The sequence below is a fragment of the Mixophyes fleayi genome, chromosome 4, assembly GCF_038048845.1.
Source record: "Mixophyes fleayi isolate aMixFle1 chromosome 4, aMixFle1.hap1, whole genome shotgun sequence".
Lineage (NCBI taxonomy): Eukaryota > Metazoa > Chordata > Amphibia > Anura > Limnodynastidae > Mixophyes > Mixophyes fleayi.
In genome coordinates, this window is record NC_134405.1 from 114,858,719 (window position 1) to 114,884,959 (window position 26,241).

A 26,241-nucleotide genomic window follows, 5' to 3' on the forward strand; every position below is an offset into this window, starting at 1 on the left:
AATACAGGCAAGCAGCAAGGCACAGACAGACTGGTTAGTGGAGAGGAGTGTACACCATCAGAGCAGTGAAAATAATGAATGCAATAATAAAAAGGTTGTACAATTCAACTTGGTTGTAAACCTGGGGAGACACGAGTCAGATGAGTCTTATAGGAATTATGGGTCTCCCCTACGACCAGCATGAATAGATTCAAGTAACACACCAGCTAATTATAAAGTGGATGCATCACCAGATGGAGGCATGAGGTTTTATTTATTTATTGAACAGATTGCTGCTTTTTAATAGGTGATCTAAAAAGGAAGAGACCCCCATGATAGAGTGCCCAACATACTTAACACATACTTGCCCTCTCTCCCAAATTCCGGGTTGGTCTCCCGAATTCCTGGGAGAGCAGAACATTCCCCGCATCCTGCAAGATTTGGGCCTCGATGACGCAATTTGCGGCGAATTACATCATTTTGGCCCCGCCCCTGCAACAAAATACAGAGATTAAGTCATTGTCGCAGGGGTGGAGCCAAATTATGCAAATCTCACCACCCAATCACTAAGGAGAGAAGACAAACAGGAGGAAGGCCTGCCCTACAGATACTCAGCTCCTTTTGCATACAAGCCGAGCAGGCAGAGCTGTCTCTCTTTAGCACCAGCCTTCCTGCAGTTGATAGGACCACTTTAAATCAGTGGATCTATTAGTACTGATGAACAGGGAAAACTTAATCCTGATCTTCCCACAGTTTACACTCTATGAGCCTCCCTTTATCTAGGGGTATCTGTGCTACAATCACAATTGTGAAATTGGATTTCCCCCATGCAGCTACCACACTGGCAGAATGTAGTGAACATTTAAGAAAACTGATGCACAATAGAGGGTACTGTAATCCATAATCATTTTCATAAAAATCCAAGACAGCAGTTCAGCTTCAACAATTTCTACACTGATATAGAGGTCCTGACCCATGAACAAGAACCTTGTGGTATAGATAAAAGAAATAGAACATTTTCGTTGCCAGGCACGGTAACATGAATTGGCTATGACGTAGAACAGAATGGTGCCCTTACCGCTGCAACAATGGAAGAAAACCTTCTTGAACAGGCTATGATTTTTAATTTAAGCATCTTAGAAATATGAGAAAACCTTCCAGCAACAGAGTACTTTTTTTAAGCTCTAATTTAATTTTTGGGGAAAAAAATCCATTAGACAGAGAAGCAAACAGATAAATCAACAGTTGTACAAAGTTATTAAATGTAGAGACATCATCAAAACATTCACAAAATTTACAATTTAAGTTAATAAAATGTTTACATATAAAGATTATATAAATTCTGTATGTATGACCAAATACAAAACTCATAATATACTGTATTCAGTATAGAAATTAAAGAAGGGGGTATAAGGAAACTTCTCTGTTCCTGCCCTGTTTTCAGCTGGTTCCGTTACACAAACGGCAGAGTCCAGAAAAATAGCTGCACTGAGCAGTCCACGGGCCTCTGGTAAGGGGATTTGGTGGGAAGCGATATTATTTACCCTACCTTAATTTTTAAGCCTAGTTCAACGCATTATGAAATAGTCCCTGATTCTACTTTGTCACATATTCTAGATAGTAAGTAGTGAAATGTATCTTAGACGTGGCCACAGAGGCTTTGAGCAAATATTCAGATGCCATATCTTGAGTTTGGGGCTCACTCCCTTTTCCATTTTATTTTCTTACATCATGGAATCAAAATTGATTTATTACAGAATTCATACCAGTGATCAATACAAAATACTCTAATGTCAAATAAAACAGAAAAAAAAATGGCAAATATAAAACACATAAGTATTCACCTCTTCTGCTTAAACATATCCTGGTGCAATCAGTACATTGACAAGCAAAAGCTTCATCATGGAAATCAAAGAATTTTTCAAGGAAAAAAAAAAAAAAAGTTATTGAAAAGCATTAGACGGAGAAAGCACATAATAGTTTTAATATCCCCCGAAACACTGTCAATTCCACTTTAAAGAAATGGAGATAATATGGCATAACTGTAATTACCCTGTCTAAAATAGCCTAATCTAATAGCTCTGATGGGGAGACCAGGGGGTAAATGTACAAACCCGCGGATTTGTCAAAATCGCCAAATTAGGCGATATAGACAGCCTTACTTAAAATAGCAATTTTATTAACAGGCAAAAACCAGGCAAGTTTTGCCTTTAATAAAACTGCTATTTTAAATATGGCTGTCAATATTGGCTAGATCGGCAATTGAAGAATCTGCAGGTTAATACATTTGCCCCCAAGAGTGACCTTTTAGGCCTCTGTGGCTGGATCACTTATATGTAACTCATTGTATAAATGTATTTAAAGAAAACAGCGCAGGGCGCTTATTTATATCATTGCAACTGTACTTATTTTATTATATCATGTGGCACTTTTGTATAGGAAATGCATTCATTTCTGAGGTATTGATTTGTAACTTCTGACACAGGATGTCATGATTGGATTTGTATAAAGTTCCTGACCTTTTCATCTCAGTGGCCAACACGTCTGTTTGGCCTGTATATACAGCAGGGGGGCTGCATCTCTGTCTGTGTAGCTTGTTATCCTGCATCTCAGATCCTGTCCGAATAATGCACACAGAAAGTTTTGGGATATAGCAGATTAGTGTACATTTTTTTAACTTTGCATTGCATTTAAATACATGTTTTGAGAAACATTGTATTCGGATACTAAAAATAGCTCAGACTTCTTGGGGCCAGCAGAGTTCAGGGGACTGGCTTACCCCCTGCTAGGCTGTGTCCAAAACTGTATAAAACCGCACTGGTTTGTACTGAAATGTATCATTGTTCCATCTAAATTTCTGATCACTGGTACCTTCAAACAGTGTGAACTGTCCTTGTTAGAACTACTTGAGCTAATAAACCATCTTTTGTTTCGACTACTTACCCTGCTGTAAATTTCTGTGACCTACAGATTAGAGCCAAATCTAATCCGTACTCCAGTTGTTTTGAGGTGGACCCAGCATTTCAGTACCAACATCTTTCCAGCTACCTGCAGCTCTAGCCAGTGTGATAGGCCAGGGAGGAACCATCCACAGCAACCCTGATCTGAAGGCGAGAGGTCAGGTATACCAGCCCAGGTGTACCAGCAAAGGGGGTACACTAGCAGAGACAGTTACCCAGAAGGAATGCGATTCTGTATGCCATTAAGGTGCTCAGTGGTGGCAGCATTGTAAGCCCCTCCTACTACGACAAATGCGCAATTGGGATAAAGAAAGGGAACGGTGGCAAAGTAAGCCCAGCCGGTCCCCAACAATAACAGACAGGGTGGCACAAGGGGTCCATCCTGTCACAGCCTCAATACTACGTACTTTGTTTGGCACAGGCACCTGATGGTGCTCAAGCTGAAAAGGACAATAGGTGAAACTTGTAGCATCCAGATGTACAAAGCTGGCAGACTTACCCAGACATACATCTGAAATTTCACATAAAACGGTGCTTCTATCAAGTACGAAAAAAGGGGGTAAATTATTGTACAATTCTATGTTTGCCGCCACCTAATAACCCCAGTACTTTCCCCTCTCCATATCCCATTTTCTTTTCTGTACACCCTATTTTGTGAAAAAATGTTCTAAGGGGTCAAATGTCATATAGCATAATAATCTTTTGGTTTTAATAAAAACAAACAAACAGTTTTTTGTTGACATTATAAAGTATTGTGTGCTTATCAGTGAGAACCACCTCCTCCAACCAAAAAAAATATTTAATTCTATGATTCAAGAAAATAAAATGTGAAAATTACAGCTACTGTATTTAATCAAGCTAAGCTTGAAATATACAGCATATGGTGGGAGAAGAATGGGAAATCTCGCTCATCGGGATGGACTATTCTCCAACAATGGTCACTGCAGTGAGCCTTCCAGACATGAATGAAAGCACTACAGGATGGGATAGAGGGATAAAGAACCTAGTTCTATGCAGAAGTTTATTTAAGTCCCTTACCTAGAATTCAGGCTCCTTCCCTAAAGGAGAATAACCTCATCTAGAAAATATATGATTAGAATTAGGTATATAAACATTTGCAAAAGAAAATACAAAGTTGTGCATAATATGTTTCAGAAATAAAAATGTAAAACAAAAATGATTAGTATCTACAATGATCCCTTTAGTTCCAATTCACTACCTGATGAAATCCAGACTATTTCAGCCATATCCCTGTGAACAGCTCTGTCTAGGGTGTTAGACGCATAATTCTCTATTCGGTCCAGACCAGGTTATAACCCCGCCCCTCCCCCCGATATCCCCCTCCACCTCTTCCCTTTCCCAAGTCCTCACTATTGCATACAACACCACACTCCCCAAATCTCTTTCAGGTTCTTAATTTTTAGATTGTTGTGAAATTCTTCTACCTGTTTATGTTTTGTAACCGCCCCAAGTGGACTTGTTCTTTTTGCCGATATCCAATTTACAATGTAACTTGGTGCTGCCCTCTTGGGCTACAGTTGTTTAATTTTATATTTGTTTCACACAGTAGACAGGTAAACGGCCAGGGCCAGTGGTAAGTAAGGCGGGGGACTACTTGGCAATTATTTTGGCTTAGGGGTGCCTTTAAAAAAAATTTGAGACCCTAAGGGTGCCTTGAACTGAAAAAGTTTGGAATCCACTGGCTTATGGGGGAGTCCATTCAGCGAGTCCTGAACGGTAGTAACAAAAGGCTCCATTTAAAGCTAGGAGTAAGTCCAGGTAGGAGGTGCAAGTTTGCACTTTGACAAAACCATGTTGACCATCAGTATTTTCCCTGCATGCAAAAAAATTGCATTTGCACATGGACAAACTGTGTGTGTGACTTGCCCCATGAAGGTCTATGGTAGACAGTCAAATGCAGCTGCATATGATACATTGGGCCTTTCCCCCTGCAACCCCCGAGGCCTATGGGCTCTATTTGCGCGATCAAGTACTCACAGGTCACACAAACTCCATACTGAAGACTCCCTATATTGTGACTTGTACATGATCATATCTCATAGCCTCTACGTGTCCGCAGATCTGAATATTGTTCCTTTGTCTACGGTTCTCCTGGTCCATCCAACCAGTTCAGGATGAAGAATTGTTAGAGCATAATCACTTTTATGCAGTTCTGTGATGACTTCATGATACCTTATCCCAGTGGTTCCCAAACTTTTGCAGTTCGCGGCACCCTTAGAGTCTCCATAATTTTTTCAAGGCACCCTCCAAAATAATTACTGAGCAGTCCTGTTTTAGAAGTAGTTGGGTCAAAAAAATGTAATAAGTATTTAGGTCAGGACAGAAATACTTATTTAGTTGTATGCAAAAATAACCCCTCTGCATCCAGACACACTGCCTCCTCTCACGCTGTCCCCCTCCGCCATGCTGCCCCCTCTCACGCTGTCCCCCCTCACGCTGTCCCCCTCCTCTGCCCCCTCTCACGCTGTCCCCCTCCTCTGCCCCCTCTCACGCTGTCCCCCTCCCACTCTGCCCCCTCTGCCGCAGCGGCGCCCACTTTGGGAACCGCTACCTTATCCCCTTCTCAATGTCACTTTCCTGTCCATCTCCTGGGAAAAGTCAGACAGTAGCAACACCAGTTTTCTGCTTTACAAGCATACTCCACTTTTTGTATTAATGGTTGCAAGGCAAGTTTTGAGGGTAAATAGATGTTTTCTTGTAATCTTTCAGCAAGCAGATATCAAAGGCAGATGTGAGAGATCTCCTTTCTCATGAATTTAGTGCTGATTGAACTGTGCCATATGATCAGTATCAGCATGCTCTAACCTTGGAACAAACTTTTTCCCCTAAACCAGGTGCCTCACATTTTGCTGCAGTTGACGGTGCAAAAACGCCACGGACTGTCCACTGGTTGTTCACACAATCTGCATTTGAAAAAGTGATATATGTTGCCTGGGTGAAAACTAGAGGCCTCTGCCACTCATCTTCTACCTCTTCATATAGGAAAATAAGTCAATCTTGGCTCTGATAATCTCATCCTGGCTCTTTGGCCACTCGCCACTATGAGCAAACCATACAAATGGCAATTTTACAGAGGAGCAATATGAACAGCAGCGCTGTTAGTTTAAATAAGGCCTGCCCTGGGATGACAGAGGATTGCAGTAACGTTATACCAGACGTAAGTGAATATTCATATTTAATTAAAGTCCACCCAAACCAAATGTGACCAGGTGTTCAACCATGACAGAAATAACACTAAAAAACTTAATAACAACTACAGGATTAATTTTCTTCAATAAGCAGATACAAACATGGTAACCCCAACGGATTGGGAGACACATTGCCAGCACTTTCAGCCTCCTTTTTCTCAGAGCCTTAAGTTTTAATGTACGCTGCTCTAGATGGAACTGATTGGATAAGCCACATCAACAACTTCTGTCTGCAGCAGTCACATTGAAACTCCAAAATGCTGATTCTGGAGCATAAAGGAACTGCAGGAGTGAGCCTGAAGCACATGGATATTATACATGGAACGATGGCTTTGCAAGTGCAAAACTAAAAAAAACATTGCAAAGTGATCAAGGAGATCACTTTGCAATTAAATTGCAGGATTTTGAAGGATAAAATCCTGCAATTTAATGGATCAAGTCATTTATAGTCTTAACTGACACACTGGAGAAGGAGTGGTGGAGAAAAAGAATCAGTTTAGAATGTATCCCATTCCACTCTAAGGATAAGCCGATTAATAATTTTTCATTCCTTTAATCACACCATGTACTGTGAAATTCGCAAAATGATCAATTATATATTTGCCTGTTACAGCAGGAAAATATAATTCTTGGGGAAATACCCAAAACATAAAATGCATTGCATGGGCTGTTTCGTAAACATATATGCTGAGGTTAAGGCACTCACTCACACATGTTATTTTGAGCAGTATTTCCAGGGACAGAGTTATAAACACGCCAGTAACAGGATTATTTTTTAAGAGCCTTCTGTAATGAAACAAGTACTTGTCACTAAAGAGTTTTGGTTATCTTTAGAACCACCCTGTCCTTATCATGTGTTCAATTAATGATTGCAAGGTGAAGCAAGGGGGCTCAGGCTGTGAGCCACACAATACCAGATACTGTCATCTGAGAGAAATAACAAGTGACAGGGCATCAATCCTCCCAAAATCTAAATCTAGATTATGAAAGCTATGCTGCCTTTTCTTAAAGGGCCAATAATCCTAAACACTTTACCTTATATAAGAGCCATTAGTAACATGGATGTGTAAATATAAATATATATATATATATATATATATATATATATATATATATATATATATATATATATATATATATATATATATATTACAGAACTTGAGATAGTTGAAATTACAATTACATTTGCTATGTATTTAATTGCAGGATACTGTCCTTGTCTGAAATTAAGTGGGGCATGTGAATAATTTAATATTCTCTGGAAAGCACTGCGTAATATGTATGCACTACATAAATAGCTTAATAAATGAGTGCCTCCAGTGACCTTCAATCAAACTACTATCAGGAAGTTTGTGGTGTACATGATCAAAACTGTATCTCAAATACAAGGAGTTCTGATAAAGTTCTGAAACTTTTACATACATATATTTGCAAATTAACAATAGCTCTTTTACATAAGCACACATAAACTGTATACAGGCCCTTTAAATTAATACTCATCCTATTTTTTATTTGTATTTATTTTATTAATTTGACTTCTTAAAAAGGTGATAGAAAATCTGCAGGCAAAGTCTAGCATTTAAAAAAATATAGCACCATAGGTTTTGTTTTATCTCCTTCCAAAAGCCTCCTCTAATAATCGTATTTATGTGCAATAATACTTACTATTTGGAGGTGCGGCCATGGGTATGATATCACTGGGGGCATTGCAAAAGCGTGTCAATTACACAGCAAGCAAAGAGGAGCTATACATAATTCCTTAAATGTGCTCATAGTCTGTAAAGTAAGTCCAGAATTGGCATTCCTTAACCATGTACAATTAAGCAACATTTTAGGTTTATGAGCGTTTTATGTGTCTGTATCTCCATTCAATCTTTTGCTGTTTCAGTTAAATTCTATCATTAAAAAAAAAAAAATGTGCATTAAAGGCTACACAACTAATTTAGAGAAAATCCCCCAGCACACTGCTATAACTATCAAAGGAGCTGATATTTCTACTTGTACCTAAAAAAGCAGAAGTCTTAGTTGCACACATTTGCAAATGTATGGAAAGCCAGCCACCACTCCATGGCGCTTCTGCTAATACGGTGGTCCTAACTTTAAACAAAAAAAAGTCCCTATATTGGGCCATACATATATGCGTTTTTAAATTGAGAACTAATTTCCCAAGAGGTACATTTGTTATTTGTACCTATTGGTAAATTAGGACCACCCTATTAACAGAAGCGCCATGGAGTAGCAGGTGGCTTTCCATACATTTGCAGATGTGTGCAACTAATTGAATTAATAAGCAATAGTACTGTTGCTGTAACATTTTACTTAGTTTCTACAAAAGTTAAACTCTGAAGTAGAGTACCGTTGTTTTTGTCTCTCTCACATTATTATTCAGGTATTATTATATTTTTAAAGTGTGTGGAATATCTGCCTGCCACCTCCAAATAGGATGCTAATTACTTTAATCTGAATGACAAACACTTCTCCTACCTTTCAGGAATGTCCACACAAAGCAAAACAAAAATCGCAACAGTCCTCCTAAATGAGGACTGCTGCTGCTCTTCCTTCACCCGGAAATTAATACCCCCATGGATATCAGAAGTCATGCTGCTGTTTGGCGTCACCAACTGAATGTGAACACAGCACTCTGGTGAGGTCATCACCTGGAGAAGCTGCAGGTTATGTAATACAGAGGGAATCCCAACCTCTCTGCCTTGCGCTTGTGTTGAGTTCAAGACTAAACGGAAACTTATCAACAAAAATGGCCTAAAATAGGTATGTCCCACTAGTTATCTTGGTCACTGATTTGTAAGACGTCACAGAGCTCTACAGTGCTCAACAGTGGGTAAACCTAAAACAGGGACATAGTAGGTAGACAAAATAAATGCAGACACAGAAAAAATGGATTGGGAGGACCTTCTTTATGAGAGCGCTTAAAATCTAGTGGGAAAACCGCATAGCTGAGACAAGAGAAGATAGTGAGGCTCAGAGGGGAGACTAGAACAGTTGTGAGGGTGCATTAATGTGATTAGTATAAGTGGGGGTAGTGTAAGCTCTAATAAAAGAGGTGGGTTTTCAAAGTGCATTTAAAAATTTTAAGGTTAGGTGGAGAAGAGTCTGATCAGGTGTGATAGGAATTTTCATCTGTGGGTGGCGGCACAGGAGAAGTTTTATAGGTGGGAGTGAAAGGTGGTTAATCAGAGACCATGCGAGGTGCAAGACAGTGGTAGACCTTAGAGGCATGGGCGAGAGTATTTAAACATTGAGATGAGGTTTGAAATGTATGAAGAGGTGGTTTGTTGAGGGCTTTTTAGAGGAAAGCAAGTAATATGAACTGGATTATAAGGATTTCCAGAGCAGTACAGGGGATGTGGAGTAGCAAGAGAAGATGATCAAATCATGTGGTGTGAATGAAGGATTGGATAGGTAGGAAGTGAACCAGGAATGAACGGTGTCAAAAAGGCTAATGAAGGGTTGGGTGAGCAGCGAAGAGGATGATCAACAGTGCTGAAAGCAGCAGAAAGGTCTCCGAGGTTGAGTATGGAGAAGTGACTCTTATACTTTGCTGTAAGTAGATAATTGATCACTTTTATCAGGGTAGTCTGAGTGGAATGTTGGGGGAAGTAGCCCAATTGCAGAGAACCAAGAGGGCATTGAGAGGAGAGAAAGAAAGATAGGTGGTTGTACACAAGTCTTGAGTATTTTGGAGGGAAACAGAAGGAGTGAAATGAGGTGAGTGAGAGGCTGGGTCACTAGTCTATTTCATTAGAAATGGAGAGATGAGCAAGTTTTTAAAGGAATATGGGAATGTGCCTAGAGAGTTAGTCTGAAGAGGCAAACATGCAGCAGAAGAGAGGAGTGGAGAGTTAGTAGAGAATAAAGTAGAGTAAGCAGGTTATAGGGCGAGATGAAGAGACTTTGTACTCGACTTCTGGGAAGAATGAACCGAGGGTGAAGTGTGCAGGGTCTGGTATCCAGAGAGTTGTAGTTAAGGCTTAATGCTGGCCACATGCTTTCAATATTTGACAGCCAACAGTGTTTAGTAAACTGGACTTGCCATTGCATAGTGTGTGGGTCTCATTCTAAATGATTGAAAAGCAACTGATTTGAACCATACTGTATTTGACTTGGTTTGGGAGGCCAATGAATCTACAAGCCTGTGTGGGAGGTATCTGGCTTATGTGTAAGTGCTATGGAAGCTTGTGCAGGCAATTTGCAATTGAATCTATAAAATCTGGGTGTCCACCTGTCCAAATTGCTTTATGCAATGAGATTGCAAGGATACTATTACAACTTATGTAGTTTGCATGGGGCTTAGCAGCTGCCTGGCTCTTGTGATTACCACTGCAAAATGATAAATAAAAGGAGGACAATCTACAAAACAATATTCTGCATATGTAGCTTATAAAATATATGTAAATAGTTCCAAAAAGCAGAATTGTTTTGAAAGGCAATAAGTAAATTCTCAATATGCTAAAAGATTCTGATAAACAAGAATCACCCAGATTTAACCTTTGGCAAGTCTGAACTTTACTTTGGTTCATGATTACAAAACTCCAAAGTGTTATAGTTTGGCTACAGAAGAGAAATAGTCCCTTGAATGGCGCCATCCAACATAGATTACTCTAAAGGTTGAGCAGAGTAGATATTTTCCATGGCCAACATCAACCAGGAGACATGGAAACATTTGAATGAAGTGTTAATATCCAGCCAGTAAGAGGGCACTTTATGAACGTATCCAAAGTGACACTAATCAAGAAAGCCTTAGCTGCATAGAGATGTGTTCTTCCAAGTCTAGACTGTTAATCCATCCATGGGTAAAGATGTCTGAGGCTATTCCTGTATTTCTATTTATTTATTTTTTTTACATCAAAGCTGGAGATCGCATCCAAGTGTTGAGCAAAATATATTTGGACCAGCCAAATAAACAAGGTTTATTTTAAACATTGGCTGTTATTAAAGTTTACTCAAGTAAAAGGGACACACAAAAAAATTGAGAATTATACTCACCGTTAATTTACTTTCCTTGAAATACTCCATGGCAGCCCTTACAATGGGTTAATCCCTGATCAGCTAGTGTAGACAGGAAGAAATTTGTCCCACCTGGCCCCTTTACAAGGCAGCTCCTCCTCTTCCTCAGTGTCTTTCGTAACTTCCCAAGTCGTCCTATACATAACTACAGAACAAGGGTGGGAAAATATAGGGCTGTGGCCATAAGGTCTATTTCTGGTGTTCCAAATCTGCATTGTACCAGCTGAAAGACTTCTTCGTGCAGCTCCCCCTCCCCTGGGCTGCCTGCTATGTGAAGGGCTGAGAGAGATCTCAGATTTGCCTCTGCCCACGCCATCAGAGCGGTTATTTCTGCCAACATTGTTCTGCTGTTGGTACCACCTTGCTTGTTTATGAAGGCAACCCAACCTTGTGCACTGGCGTCTGTGGTAAGGATATACCAGTCTGGTACCGAAAAGGTTACACTTTGTTTTCTCAGGCCCAGGAACTGCCTCCAGTGTAAGGACTGCCTGGCTGACCTTGAGAGATTGATTTTGGAGTCTAGGGACCCCACTGCGCAAAGAGGTTTGCTTGAAGAACTCTCATATGCCACCTCGCCCATGGGAGTATTCCTATTGTTGAGGAAAACATTCCTAGGAGGCGCAGACATGTTCTCGCTGACACACGAGGTTGGATTTGAATCAGGTGTGCTAACGACTGGATCTTGCCGGCCCTTTCTTGAGAGAGGTAGACTTTGTCCATACGTGTATTTATTTGCACTCCTAGAAATACAAGCTGTTGTGATGGTATCAACTGGCTTTTATCTATATTGACTAACCAAACGTGTTGTTGCAGAAACTGGATCACTTGAGATGTAGTTTTCCCAGGCTGTTTCTTCTGATTTTGCTGAAACTAGAATATCTTCCAGATATGGCCACAAGGTCACTCCTCTTTCCCTGAGCGCCACCATTAGCACTACAAGGACCTTGGTGAATGTTCTTGGAGACCTGGAAAGGCCAAACGGAAGACAAGTGAACTGGAAGTGATGCCCTAGAATGCAAAACCTTAGGAACTGTTGGTGATGGGATGTGACGGAATATGAAAACATGCATCTTTTAAGTCTATTGCCGTTAGAAAATCTCCTGTTTCTAGTGCTTTGAATTGTGTTGACAGATTCCATCCTGAAATGCTTTGCTCACACATAGCAGTTGAGAGCCCTTAAATCTAGCACCGTCCTGAAGGCACCTGATGGTTTCTGGACACGGAGCAGTCTGGAGTAGAACCCTTTTCTTTTTCTGTTTCGACGGTACTGATACAATAGCTCTTGTTCTCACCAGGCCTCTGAGACTTTCCTCCAATGCCTGCCGTTCTAGGGAAGACGAGGGACTTATTGATTGAATGCATTTGTTGTCTACAGGGTATGTATGGAATTCTATAGGCTATCCCTTGGTGACTATCTCCTAGACCCATTTGTCCTGCCACCCACTGGAGTTAGTGGGGACTGGATTCGTAGATAGTCATTGGGGTCTTTGCTGTCCTTGCTTTCCCCTTCTTGGTCTGAAGGCCCGAAAGGACTGTCTTACCATACTATCCTGTTGTCTAGAATATCGTCTCCCCAGCCTGTAAGTACGGGCTTCCTTAAATTGCTGTTTTGGAGGATAAGAAAAGAAACGTCTCACCTTTCTGTCCTGTGGTAACCCATTAGCTTTGCCACTTGCTAACCTCTGCATAAGGTTATCCAGTTTTTTGCTAAGCAGAAAACTGCCTTCATATGGAAGCGTTGTCAGACGGCTTTTAGATTGGTGATCTGCCACCCACGGACGTAGCCAGAGTGCCCTTCTCACTACTACTGCTGAAGTCATGCTCCTGGAAGCAAACACAATCGTATCCAACGCAGCTTCACACAAGAAATCAATACTTTTTTGCATAATCTCTAGGGATACGAGAAGATATAGTCTATTTATCTTATCCTCAATATCCGTATATAGGAGTATTGGCCCATAGTCTCAGGGCTCTAGCTAGCAAAGCCATGGCTACCCCAGATTTTAGGGTTTATGCATGAGGAGATAATTTCCTGAAGGAAGTCTCCATTTTCCTATCCATAACATCTTTCAGTGGACCCCCATCATCCCATGGGAGAGTGGTCCTTGAGGATACGCCAGCTATAGCTGAATCCACTTTAGGCACTGAACACCATTTCAGCATCTTCATCCTGAAAAGGGTACATGCGATTTAGCCTCCCCATGTTAGGATTACTTTAGTCTAGAGCCTGACATTCTAGTAATCAAATCTTTAACTACTTTATGCATATGGAACACTCTAGACTTGCCTCGGTGCTCTGCAAACAATGCATCCTGCAGTTTGATTGGTACTGCTGGCTCTTTAAAATGCTTCAGTATAATATTTACAGTATCCAAATTAAACATTCTGGGCTCCTCTTTCACCTCAATCTCACTATCGGAGTCCGAATTCCATTCCTGAGTAGATCTGAATGTTTTGGGGGACGGCCCTGGCCTTATTTCCTCCATATCTTCCATTGTAGGGACCCTGGCCATTGTAGCTCTCTGTTCTGGGGCCTGAAACTCCTGCATTGCTTTAGCCATCCATGAAAAAAACTGCCTGAATTGTTCAGGGGGGGCAGGCTCCTCTAGTTTCCGGGGTGCATGATACAGACAATGGGTCAGTACAATCCTTTGGCAACCTGCCATCACAGGCTGCACACACCCGTTTGTTTACTTTACATTTCCTTTTTCCCTGCACAAGCTCCACCGAGGTACTGTAAACACATAGAAAAGAAACTAAGTAACCTATCCTTTGGAATAAAAAGGACCCCTTACTAAGGGCTTACCTTGGGGTGTTCTTCGACTTTTTTGGGGCGAGTTCTTGTTCCATAGTGCACTAATAGCTGCCAAGTCCTGCAGCTTCCAACACCAAGCAAATACTGAACCTCATTGATAATCGGCTACAGCGGCTAATATGGTGCCTGCTCTCGTCATCATAGTGAGTCTTAGCATACTTATCGCCTGATTCTTTCCACAGGTGAGTCTGCCAGAGAATCAGCGCTGCTGACAAAGTATAGCACGTGCGCGCACACCGTCCTCCATGCTCCTTGTCCTCCGGGCACTCCTGTGTGCACAACCCCGGGAGTCTCATAAGATTCAATCAAAGAGAACACCTGTGCCCAGCTGAAACTGCCCTGCAGCCAGCCCAGAGGAAAAAGACATAACCTCAGGTAAGTCCTCTCGAATAACATAACAAACAGAAATAAGAAACACTCACTACACTATCCTGTCCTAACACTGCCGAGACAGGAAGAAAAGACACTGAGGAAGAGGAGGAGCTGCCTTATATAGGGGCCAGGTGGGACAAATTTCTTCCTGTCTACATTAGCTGATCAGGGATTAACCCATTGTAAGGGCTGCCATGGAGTAGGGAAAGGAAAAAGGAGTTCATAAATGGAGAAAGCAGACACTCACATATTCATATCTAATCAAATACAAATAAGTAATAGGTTGATATAGAAAATGCAAACGTTAGAAGTACGAATTCCCAAACTGAAATCCTGGTTACCACTGTAAATGAGGTACTAACAAATATATCTTGCAAATCCAATTTCTTTTGCAGAAAGATTTGAAGAAGTGTTTAGGGAATCCCAACCTATCTTCTATCAAGGATCATTTCATGGATCATCGCAGGTCGGAATATTTAAGCCTGCAGAGTGGACACTCCATTCATAATACACACTTCATTATGCAAAGACACAAATGCCTCCATTTTACTCTCCATAAGATCAGCACAATCTCTACAATTTCCCCTCTTAATTATCTTACAGGAGTTCACTACTGTTTACAAATCTGATAGAATCTGTTGCCTGGCCATAACGGTAAACGGCCATCTGGATCAAGCATAACAAAAGATTGCTTAGATGAGGTCATATTTTGTGGCGGAGTTGTTCAATTGCTGAAGTTTCTAGAGCAGTTTTGGCTTTAAGAAATGCACCACTTGTGCCGAATTGTTGGGCTTATTTTATTTGTACCCATTATTTACGACGAAGGTCTAGGGTCTTTTACACCAAATATTCTAAAAACGTACCAAGTTACTGACGCATTCAGATGATAGATATCTAAATCAACATTAGATCATGGGTGGTGGGTAGTTGATCTTGATTAATCAGTATGTATCCACTGCCGAAACGAGCCCAGTCCTCTTCTGAGCTGGACCGAATAGCAGAGACCTTATCTCTTTCATGTTCAAACATTAGTTAACAAAAAAAAGGAAGATGAAAAATATTTACCACCTTATAACAGGAGCTCCCCTCCCTCCAACTCCATATAAATTTCTCGGGGAACATCCATTTTATCAAACCATAGTAAAATAAATATGTAATTTTAAGTATATTATAAAGGTAAAATATGCAAAATGATTTGAAAGAAAAAAAAAATATAAAAAAGGTACCAAATAAATGTAGTTTACAATATTTTGGGTTTGAAAGATTGGTAGGGCTTTCAATGCAAGTTAAGGTTTTTTGCTTTAGTTTTAATTTTTCTGGACTAAAATTCAGTCTAAATTTCTTAATTAATTTCTCTAATATCTATTAAATCCTCTTTTTGATCAAGTGGAATGACTGTAGAGCAAAAAATAAATAAAAAAATATGTATATAGCTCAAGTACACTTTTTTATTAATATAACTGTTCAAATGAGTTGCAGTTACAAATGGAAGGGAAAAAATTAGTAAATAGGGCGGAGGGTGCAATGAGGCAGCATTCAAGCACCTATTGCTCTTCTGTAGCCAGACTATAACACTTTGGAGTCTTGTAATCATGAGCCAGTTTGCGGGCAGCATAAAGAGGATCTGTCAGAGTACTATTTACATAGTGCCCTGTGCACTGTGTGTGCCCTGGACAGAACAAAGTCCCTCATTGCACCCTATGCACAGGAAAGAGCATGAAATGTCTCCAAAATTAATGCCAAATGTTGGCTGTGGAGGTGGACTCGGGCGGACTCCCAGACAGCTTCCTCCTACAGTTCTTCTACACTGGCAAGGCAGGAGAACTGTAACGCAGTGAGAGACTTTGCTATTATTAGGGCATACATAGTGCACAATGTAAAAATGACTATCTCAGAAATGACAGGTCCTCTTTAAAGTTTCATAAACAGCAGCAACAACCTGCTGAGCCTGACTCCAGCCAGTTATAAAACAGACTAACCCAAAATAGTAATGAGGAACAACAAAGCAACATGATACATGTAATAAAAGTGATGTATTTCCTTTACAGAAATAAATTGTAAAGTTCAATTACAATTCATTTTACACATTTAAAACTGTATCTTGATGACAGTTTAGTAAGTTCAAGTGAGCAGTAGCCATGCTACCTTCTGTTCCAAGATGTTTTTGTATGGTTATCATGTACATTTAATGTCCTCCTAATTACTACTACCCTTGATGGCTTACCTTTACTGGTAAATGTAGATCAGAGTATACAGATTAATATGCGACTGCACGGGCAGTATTCAGTGTAGTGACTTAAAATAAGAAATGGAGAAAGCTGCATGTTTGAGGTTAGTTCTGTGATTACTAAAACTACAGTCACCATAGTGATATCACTATTCTGAGGTTGGTTCATGCTACCTTCACTTTCCAGTGAATGCATCACAAGGTAAGGCACTATTCAATCAAAAAAAAATTAAAAACCATAGACTGTAAGCTTGCGAGCAGGGCCTTCTCACCTCTATGTCTGTATAGTCTATTACTACATTTGTCCCCAATTGTAAAGCGCCACGGAATTTGCCAATGCCATATAAATAAATGTTGTTGATGGTGATGAAAAATTAAAATCAGCACTAGTTAACTTCTTCGGTATGGAGGGTAATTTTGTGCTGTGAAACCATACTGGAAAAAGATTGTTATCAGTTATAGTAACACTTAACGGAACCAACAAAAGTACAACCATCTCACTTTGTGACAACAGAAGCATCTTTTCTAATGGTGTAAAGTGGAAGCCACTATATATATATATATATATATATATATATATATATATATATATATATATATATATATATATATATACACACACACACACATTGCATTTCCATAACTCCAGTCAAATGATAGGTGAATATACGTATTGGCATGTTGATATACCAGTAATCTGTAATTTTATCATTTCTATTTTGTGCATGCTATTGTGCATGTTTAAACTTAAAAAAAAAAAAAAAGTATTTTAAAAGAACTATCCCCAATTTAGTTTTGATTTTTTTGTTCATTTGTTTCTGCTATAGTGAACTAAAATATGTTTATCACTCTCTACTAGTTGTATGTGAATGCTGTTCATATTTTTCTGTCTTGATTTACCCCTGGTTAATACGTATGCTTCTAGAATCACTCAGTGAAAAGAAAACACTACAGGGTACGAGCTTAAGTACATTTTAATGCATAATAACCATTTGCTGGATTTAGAAAATATAAAAAACAGTGAATGTGGCATGTGGAAAAGTTTGGGCACCCCTTCAATTGATTCATTAATATTTTTCTTCAAGGCCTGAAAACTTTATTTGCTTGTAGGTGTTCAGAAATGGGAGTTAAGGGGAACTGTTAAAATTGAGGTAAGATCTGAAAGACCATGTTAAAACAGTTTGTAAACTGATCAGATATGAAATGCAGAACCCAAGTATTACTGCAAAGTATCTGCTGAAGGGTTTAGCCGACATCGAAGTCATTCCTTCGTGTTGAGGCAGAGAGTGTCGCATGAAATAGTGTATGTGTGGAAGAAAGAATGGATTCAACTAAAGATCAACAAATGCTAGAACCTAATGTCCCAGTAAAGAGTCAGTAAAAAAAAAAAAAAACTAACGCTAGAAAGAGATTGGGTAATTCAGCAAGACAATGATCCAAGGCATACCTCAAAAACAACCAGGAAATAATTAAGCCACTTATAGAAAAGATTTTACCAATGTGCCCTCCCTCTATCTTGAGCCCTGGTGGCTCCTCCTTTCCTTTTGTACCCTGTTCATTTTTACACTTGTATCCTGCAGAGGCTATGTTAACTAATTTTTAGTTGGCGCTTCAATGAAGCATGCATTTTGACCAGGGGTGCCAAAACTGTTGCATTCAAATATATATGCAGATTATACACACCAACTCCTGAAAACACATTGGGCCCGAGTCATTAAGGAAAGGCATACAAAAGTTCTCCGGAAGAAACCACGTTACAATACAAGGGGTGCAAATTAGTTTATTATTTTTTACATAAGTTAAATACTGGCTGTTTATTTCATGTAGCACACAAATACTTGCTAGATTTAATTTTACATTGAAATTTAAAGTCGATCTAGGGCATGTCCTACTCCAACTATAAATCTGGCCCCACATTTTAAATTTACCTCCCCCTCCAATGCAACATGGTTTTGCCCAGGTTTACAGGTGCTCCTTTTTCATGCTTTGCTCTCCTTAATGACTTAGGCCCATTGAACGTAATAATTACTCTAGCAACCCTACTTCCTTTCCTAGTGACAGCACTTCTTTAGTAACTTAACTGGGGTGGAATAATAGGACTCTGGGAGAAAGCAGACCACCAAGGCGTTAGTCCAGCTCACAGGGTATGTCAGTATTGTACATACTTGAAAAAGTTAGGAGCCACAAACAAAAGTTTAGAGATAGCAATAATATAATGTTAAAAGTGATAGGATGTATATTTATAGAAAAATGTATGGATTGGGTCCCATGTATATCTGCAGGTATGACCATGTCAAAATGAGCACGGTTATAGAGGAGATAGCATCACTGGATATTTGCAGAAAACTAAGCAGAGGCAACATTTACATTTCTGGAGATTATCTAATGCTTCAGGTGTGTGGAATACGTTGTCATTTGGATAAGAGAGCAGAGTACATAAGAGATGGCATTGCTCCTGTCACAAGCACATATTTAGGCCATGGTATATAAGTATATCCATTTTGTACATATTATTGCTTACTGATAGTGATAACCATATTATACACATATAATATGTAATTATTCACATCAGTCCCTGTCCCATTGGACCTTACAGTCTTAGTTCCCCACCACACACACCGATCAGTATGTTTGTATTTCTATGCAACTAAAAAAACAGCTTGATCCAAGCACTACATTTGTCCCCATTTAGTATTCAGCTTTCATCTAAATCAAATTATGTCCATTTCTTCAAGCAATCCAATATTTCCTAAATGCTGCTGAATTTTATCACTACTCTTCATATATAGTAGAGTACAAGATCTATTATCCAGAAAAGTTCTGAAAAACAAAGGCAAAAAAGGCAAATAATTGCTGCTTCTCATTGACATATGTAATAATATAAACACTACTGTAAAATTACAGGGATAGCAAAAGTCACCTAGGAGGACCATGACCACATAAAGACACAAGGCTGCAAGCGGAGTGCTTTTATATAGGTCATGGAAACCCAAGGTGAATTCTAATATCTATAGTTATTTATAGCATTGTATAAATCAACAAGCATTGCACAGAGACAAATTTACAATTGACACAAACTGTAGCCTAACAAAGGGCCAAAGATATCATTGTGAGAATTAAAATTATGTGGAACTTAGAGCAGGGCTGAAAACAGATATTGGAGCTCTATGTTAAGTATTATAACTCCACCTCACATTATCATGGACCACAGCTGAGAGCAGTCAAATAAGTTGAATATGGATGAAGTCAGAGACAGGGCTGTATTTTGGCCGGACGGACAACCTAGATACAGTCTTATTTTCAAACTCCTGTGTCTGTTAATAACCAGACACAAGTTATATGTGCCATACCGTACGACTTTCCAAGTTCTGTATGTACATTTCACTATCATTTATTATACAGTTTGCTGTGAGAGCTAAATGTTGCTGGAGGTACTAAAAACCTTAATAGATTACATATATGTATTATGATCATATCCAGTAGTTAGGTCATGTTGAGATAAATTAATTTAATGTATTCCAAACTATAACACTTTATAAAACACGTGTGGGGAGAGCATTGTCTACAAACTGGTACAAGGGATGAAGGTGATGTTACCAAGACCAACCATTTATATTCTGTTATTTTTCTTGTACATTTTAGAAAATGAAAGCACTTATTTGTGTTGTTGATATTGGCAACACTACCTTTATCCATTGCACCAGTTTTAATAAATATCCCCCAAACAATGCTAGGTAAAACCATTATATGATAATTTTTGTATAAAAAAGTAACACTGTGTATGGCCATATAGAATATAAAAATATTGTTAAATGTTTTCTGTGTAATACCCAACATATTTTCCTGTAATGTTAAAGAGAAATTATAGTCAAAAACATCAGTAAATGCATGTATTTCCCTTTACAATATAGTTTAAACATTATTTACTTCAATCTACAGACTGCTATTATTTAGTTCAACCATAGCAAAAAAAAGAAGATTCCTATACTAAATAAGAAAACATATTTAGGAGGAAAAAGTTGTCATTATTACAGTGCCATAAAGCAAAGTATGTGTGTATTATATTGAGTGCTAATAACCTATTACTACCAACGAATTTATTATATACCTAGTACAGGGGTTAGTAACCCTCGACACGCAGAGCCGTTTTCACTGGCACACCGGCCCCCAGGCCACGTCCAGACATCAAGGGGGAACACTGTTTTCGGGAGCTCTGAGTTTCCGCCGCCGTTCTCCCTGGGGGAACAGGTACTTTTTGTTTGGACTGTAGCGCTTGTGCTGGCATTTATCCCTGCCTCTACCTCTTCTTCCCCTCTTCAGACTCATTATTGGTCGTGCCTGATTGAAAGTGAGTGCCACTTTTGCGATGCACAGTAAAAGAGGCACCTGATCCAAGAAAGTTAGCTCTCCCGTCTACATTCCAACTCTGCCTTCTCTTGTCTCTATTTTTCCTTTTTCATGTGTGCCTCTGCCCCCCCTACCCATGTGTATCCAAACTATTTGTGTGTATCTGTCTTACATTATTACTGCCTGTCCCTTTCTCTCTCCCTCTTTGTGTGCATGTCTCCCTTGCCCCCCCATCCCATTTGTTCCCCCTTCTTTTTTCCTATGTGCCCCCCCCCCAAAACCCACAGTCCTAATGCAACACACCTTCTACCCCACAGTCTTCCACTTCTCCTCTTTTCACACCTTTCCTTCTCCACTCCCAAATGTGGTAGGCAGCGTTGTTCGCTGCCAATTAGAAAGGATGTAAACGAGCAAATGCAAAACCGCATCCAATGCCGAATAACTGAACCCGAGACTGGCTTGAGGCTGGCGAGTAAGCACAATTTTCCTTTAATAAATCTTATGGGCTTTTTCATCAGACCAGGGGGTTACCTCTGGGTATAATACTGCTATAGTTGGGGGTAACCCCTACAGGAGGTAAGAATGCAGTTGCACAGGGAAGCCTATTTAACATAAGATAGCTGTTGTTTTTTTGCCACCCCTGGATGATGATAACGAATTAAATATATATACATATATATATAAATTTATGCTCTATTCTTTGAATATTTTTTTTTTAAAATAAAATGTGATTATATATATCACACCTGGGCCTGACAAGATTTTAGCACACTGACAGAAAAAGGTTGCCGACCCCTGACCTAGTACATAATCTATCTATAGAGAGATGGTCTATGTATGAACACATACTTGTGGATAGGATATGAAAATAAATGTAATTCTTCAAAAACTTATTAAGCGCTTAACCATGTTATATTTTATCATTTGGCTTAATGTACACAGGAAACATAAAAAAAAAAATCACCATTAAATTGGAGATATAGCTCTGATATCATTTTGTCTGCACTATGGAAAAAGTGCAGACTTGTAGGTCCTGTATTTCAGTGCATGATATATTGTGCTCCTGTAATGACAATGTACCTTTGATTAAAATAACTGGTAGCATAGCTTGGCTGAGATAAAAACTTGAAAAAAATTAGGTGGATCGAGAGATCATTCCACCTATACGTGACTTGCACAGATGAAATTGGACTAAATGTAGATATTTTGGTGCAATGTAATCCATGTATAGAAGAACAAAAATGTCCAAACTTGACAACTGCATATAGAGCTGTCAATGAGTGTGATCAATGCAAATATTTATATTTGCCTGAAAAAAGCATATACAAGATTATTTCTGCAGCAATTTCTATTTAAACTGAAACTACAGTATTTGCGCATACAGGAACAGTGTTATTAAATAAGATCAATGGTAACTAATAGGGTTAGAAAACTGCATCTAATTTAATTTAATTGACATCCAATAGCAGCACGGTGGCATAGTGGTAGCACTTCTGCCTCACAGCACTGGGGTCATGAGTTCAATTCCCGACCATGGCCTTATCTGTGTGGAGTTTGTATGTTCTCCCTGTGTTTGCATGGGTTTCCTCCGGGTGCTCCGGTTTCCTCCCACACTCCAAAAAACATACTAGTAGGTTAATTGGCTACTATCAAAATTGACCCTAGTCTCTACCTGTCTGTCTGTCTCCCTCTCTGTCTGTGTGTGTGTGAGAGTGTGTGTGTCTATATTAGGGAATTTAGACTGTGAGCTCCAATGGGGCAGGGATAGATGTGATCGAGTTCTCTGTACAGCGCTGTGGAATCAGTGGCGCTATATAAATAAATGTTGATGATGATGATCTAATACACTTTATAAACAATGTGCACTTCTTATGTAGAATCTGTGAGAAATGATTCTGTAACACCATTTATTACCATGTGTTAGCGTAAGTGACTAGTCAGCTATTCGCATATCTTCCAGGGAAATCTCCCATATGAGTGATCCCTAAGATATAGACAACTTAAAGTAGAGATGGACTAGATCACACCTATAATGCTCTCCCAGCCACTCGTGACATGTAAAACAGACAAAAAGAAAGCCTGCAAATATAATCAATTGCAATTGTCAGCACAGAGCCAAATCCAAGGACTACAATCTGTTTTTCATGAGAGAAAGTTTTAGCACTTTACCGATTGGCTATCCTGCTAGTCTAAAAAAAAAAAATCATCCAACTTACTACAGCTTTGAAAATGAATATGCATACATTTCTTCCAATATGCAACCCCCACACAAATATATTAAAGAAACAATAGGCCCTCACCAAACATTAGGCTTTTACAAATAACAGTTCATCATACACAACAGTCACAACTAGTGCATGAAAACTCAGCTGAATACAACTATTTTAGGAAAACATGTGTTCTTCATTTAATGCACCTTATTTGACCTTGACATTGCTAGAATCAGTCACAGTTCCCTTGAAAGTAGCTACCAGAACAAACGGTACCGTAGTTTAGGTGTATGTAACCCCCATAAAAAACACTATGCTATATGCAAATGTGTATGTCAATCTGCATTATACCAAGATAGAGCAGATTTCCACATTACATCACAAAGAGTACTCAGTCAAAGCAGATTATGTTTATTAATTATTAAATGGGTGTGTATGTGTGATCTGGTGTTAAGAGCATTGAACTTGTATCTACAAGGTCACGGGATCACATCCTCCCATCAACACTAATCTTGTAACCATCATTTTAACCAGCTGAGTCCCAATAAGTACAGTACAGTACAGTTATGGTAAGAATCTTAAAAATAATGCAATGGGTTTGAAATGGATTTCCTCAGTTTATTATTTTTGCTTCTGTAGCTTTTACACAAAGTACAGGCAAATTATTCTACATATAGAAAAATACCTGCATAATACAAAGCTGGTTCTAGGCTGAACACTTCTGCAGTAAATGCACTATAACTACACACTTGTCACCACAAACAATGCATATTCTAATGTGCCTACTTATGCAAGAAATCTAGAAGCTGGCCACTAACAAATAGAACAACCACTACTCAAAGCAAAAATAAAACAAAGAAATAAATTGGCAACCAATGCGAACGTGATAAAGCATAATATTGTGACAATTACAGCGGATTTTTAAAGGTAAGGCAAAATAGCATGTCATAAATGAGGTTAACTGTGCAATCCATTTATATTAAATTATGCAATAGAGAATGTCATGTGTATGTAAAATAAGCTTTACACTCAGTAGCCATTTTGTCAGGAATTTTTACATGATACCAAGTGCGAGGGAATGTAAACAGCCTCTGCCGACGATTTTTTTCCCAGCCCAGTGCAGAGAATAAAAAAAAAAAAATCCTATCAGTAGAAATGGTGCAAGAAAAAAAAAAACCTGGTACATCTCCTAGCTATAAGCTTAAGCAATCCCATTAATCATGAATGTAACCTATTAAATGGACATGATCTGCATAGTATGTGTGCAGATAGTGACAATAAAACATCAAAACAGGTGTGATTTTTATCCATCAGCATTAGACACTCCCACAATGCATCAGTCTAGTGACCTGATGCAAGAAAAAAATATCAGCCAGCCATTCAGCAAATGAGACCGCATCTGACCACCTTTGTTATTCTTGTAAAAATATCTCACGCCAGTGGATAAAAATGACCAAATACATTCCAGTGATTTACATGTTGTTTCTGATCTCAGGAGACAAGTAGGGATGTGATCAAACCATAATCATTATATGACAAAATGACAGCTTTATAAAAATACACTGCCCTGGCATCTGCAAATGCACATTTAAAATCTATATAACAGAATATAAAATTAAAATAAATATTAATATAACCAGCAGTCATCCTTCATTGTAACTGAAAAATAAACATCTCACCAGCCCCTCCTCCACAAAAAAACACATCTAGAGCTGCCACTACCAACTTCTATTTTTACACTGCATTTTCCTCCACTTTGTGAGATGCACCAAGCTGCAAATGAACAATGAGTGTGATCAGGTGTGAAGAGATCATGTTCTTGCAGCATAGGATATATATATATATATATATATACATATGTAGATGAATGAATGACAGGGGCAAAGGGTGACATGGTGCTTACCAGATGGAGTTCTTGATCTTCTGTTGCAGTGCATTGGCCTCTGTCCCTTGCAGTCCTGTCACCAAAGCTGGCAGTGCCCCTGATGCAGAGGAGGGCAGCTGGGGCTGGTCGGGCCGCTGTTTTTTCGGTGCTTGTTGTTGCTCCTCTGCCATGATGATTGCTGATGCTGGGCTCGGTGTGTGTATGTGTGTGAGGGAGGTGGGGAGGGGTGGAAGCAGGAGGACGGAAGGAGATCTGCAGAGTAGGCCTTTACCCCGACCTCGAGTATATCGCCTGCCTCTGCTGGGGGGACATGACGGGGGCAGCTCAACCAGGGGAGGGGTGAAGAGAGGACAGCTACAGCCGTAGAGTCGCGTGGAACGGGGTGAGGTGCATGGTAGGGTGAGAGGACGGGGAAGACGGGTTAGATGCTATTAAGAGGATGGGGGCTGTTGGGGAAGGTGGCATTAAGGTAGAAAGGACAGATCTGCCCCCTCACAGCAGCGCTCCGGCTAAATCCAACACCTGGTCCCACTGCAGCCGCCAGCAGCCCGCACGGCGCTCACTGGAGAGGAGCGGAGGCTGCACCCGTAGTGCGCAGGCGCAGTCTTCCTGACAACAACTACTACACACATCATACAGACACTGACAACAACAACTAGTATACTCAGAGCCCCTCTAAAGAGACTGGAGTTTTATTATTATTTCACCGGCTTCTAGTCCTCTGCTTGCTATCTTCTGATATTCGTGTTCGTGCTGTAGCTTATTAGTCTTTTTATTTTTTTCATTATTAAGTCAAGTTAGATCACTGATTTCACACAGGATAGCCACAAACACTTCTTACTAACCTGACTCAACAAGATTTATAGGTAGTAAAGTGATCACTCAAGCTGTTTTACTCGTTTGAATAAGCTGTGATTTCTCAAGGGTTTAACCATTTCTGCCAGTAATTTGACTGGAGGGAATGTCACTTACATAAAACTCACTTTCATTTTGCCTGAGATAACCATCATCATCATTTATTTATATAGCGCCACTGATTCCGCAGCGCTGTACAGAAAACTCATTCACATCGGTCTCTGCCCCATTGGAACTTACAGTCTAAATTCCCTAACATACACAGAGAGAGAGAGAGAGAGAGAGACTAGGGTCAATTTTGATAGCAGCCAATTAACCTACCAGTATGTTTTTGGAGTGTGGGAGGAAACCGGAGCA

General features: G+C 39.5%; 1 protein-coding gene across 1 annotated transcript in view; it reads right to left on the reverse strand.

The window, feature by feature from the left end:
• RFX7 (regulatory factor X7) overlaps positions 1–25,614 on the reverse strand; it is a 98,079-nt gene extending 72,465 nt beyond the window's left edge. The window contains exon 1 of the mRNA XM_075208041.1: positions 25,048–25,614. Coding sequence (XP_075064142.1) covers positions 25,048–25,199 — 152 coding nt within the window. The 5' untranslated portion in view covers positions 25,200–25,614. The remainder of the gene's footprint in view (positions 1–25,047) is intronic.
• Between the last annotated feature and the right edge of the window lie 627 nt (positions 25,615–26,241).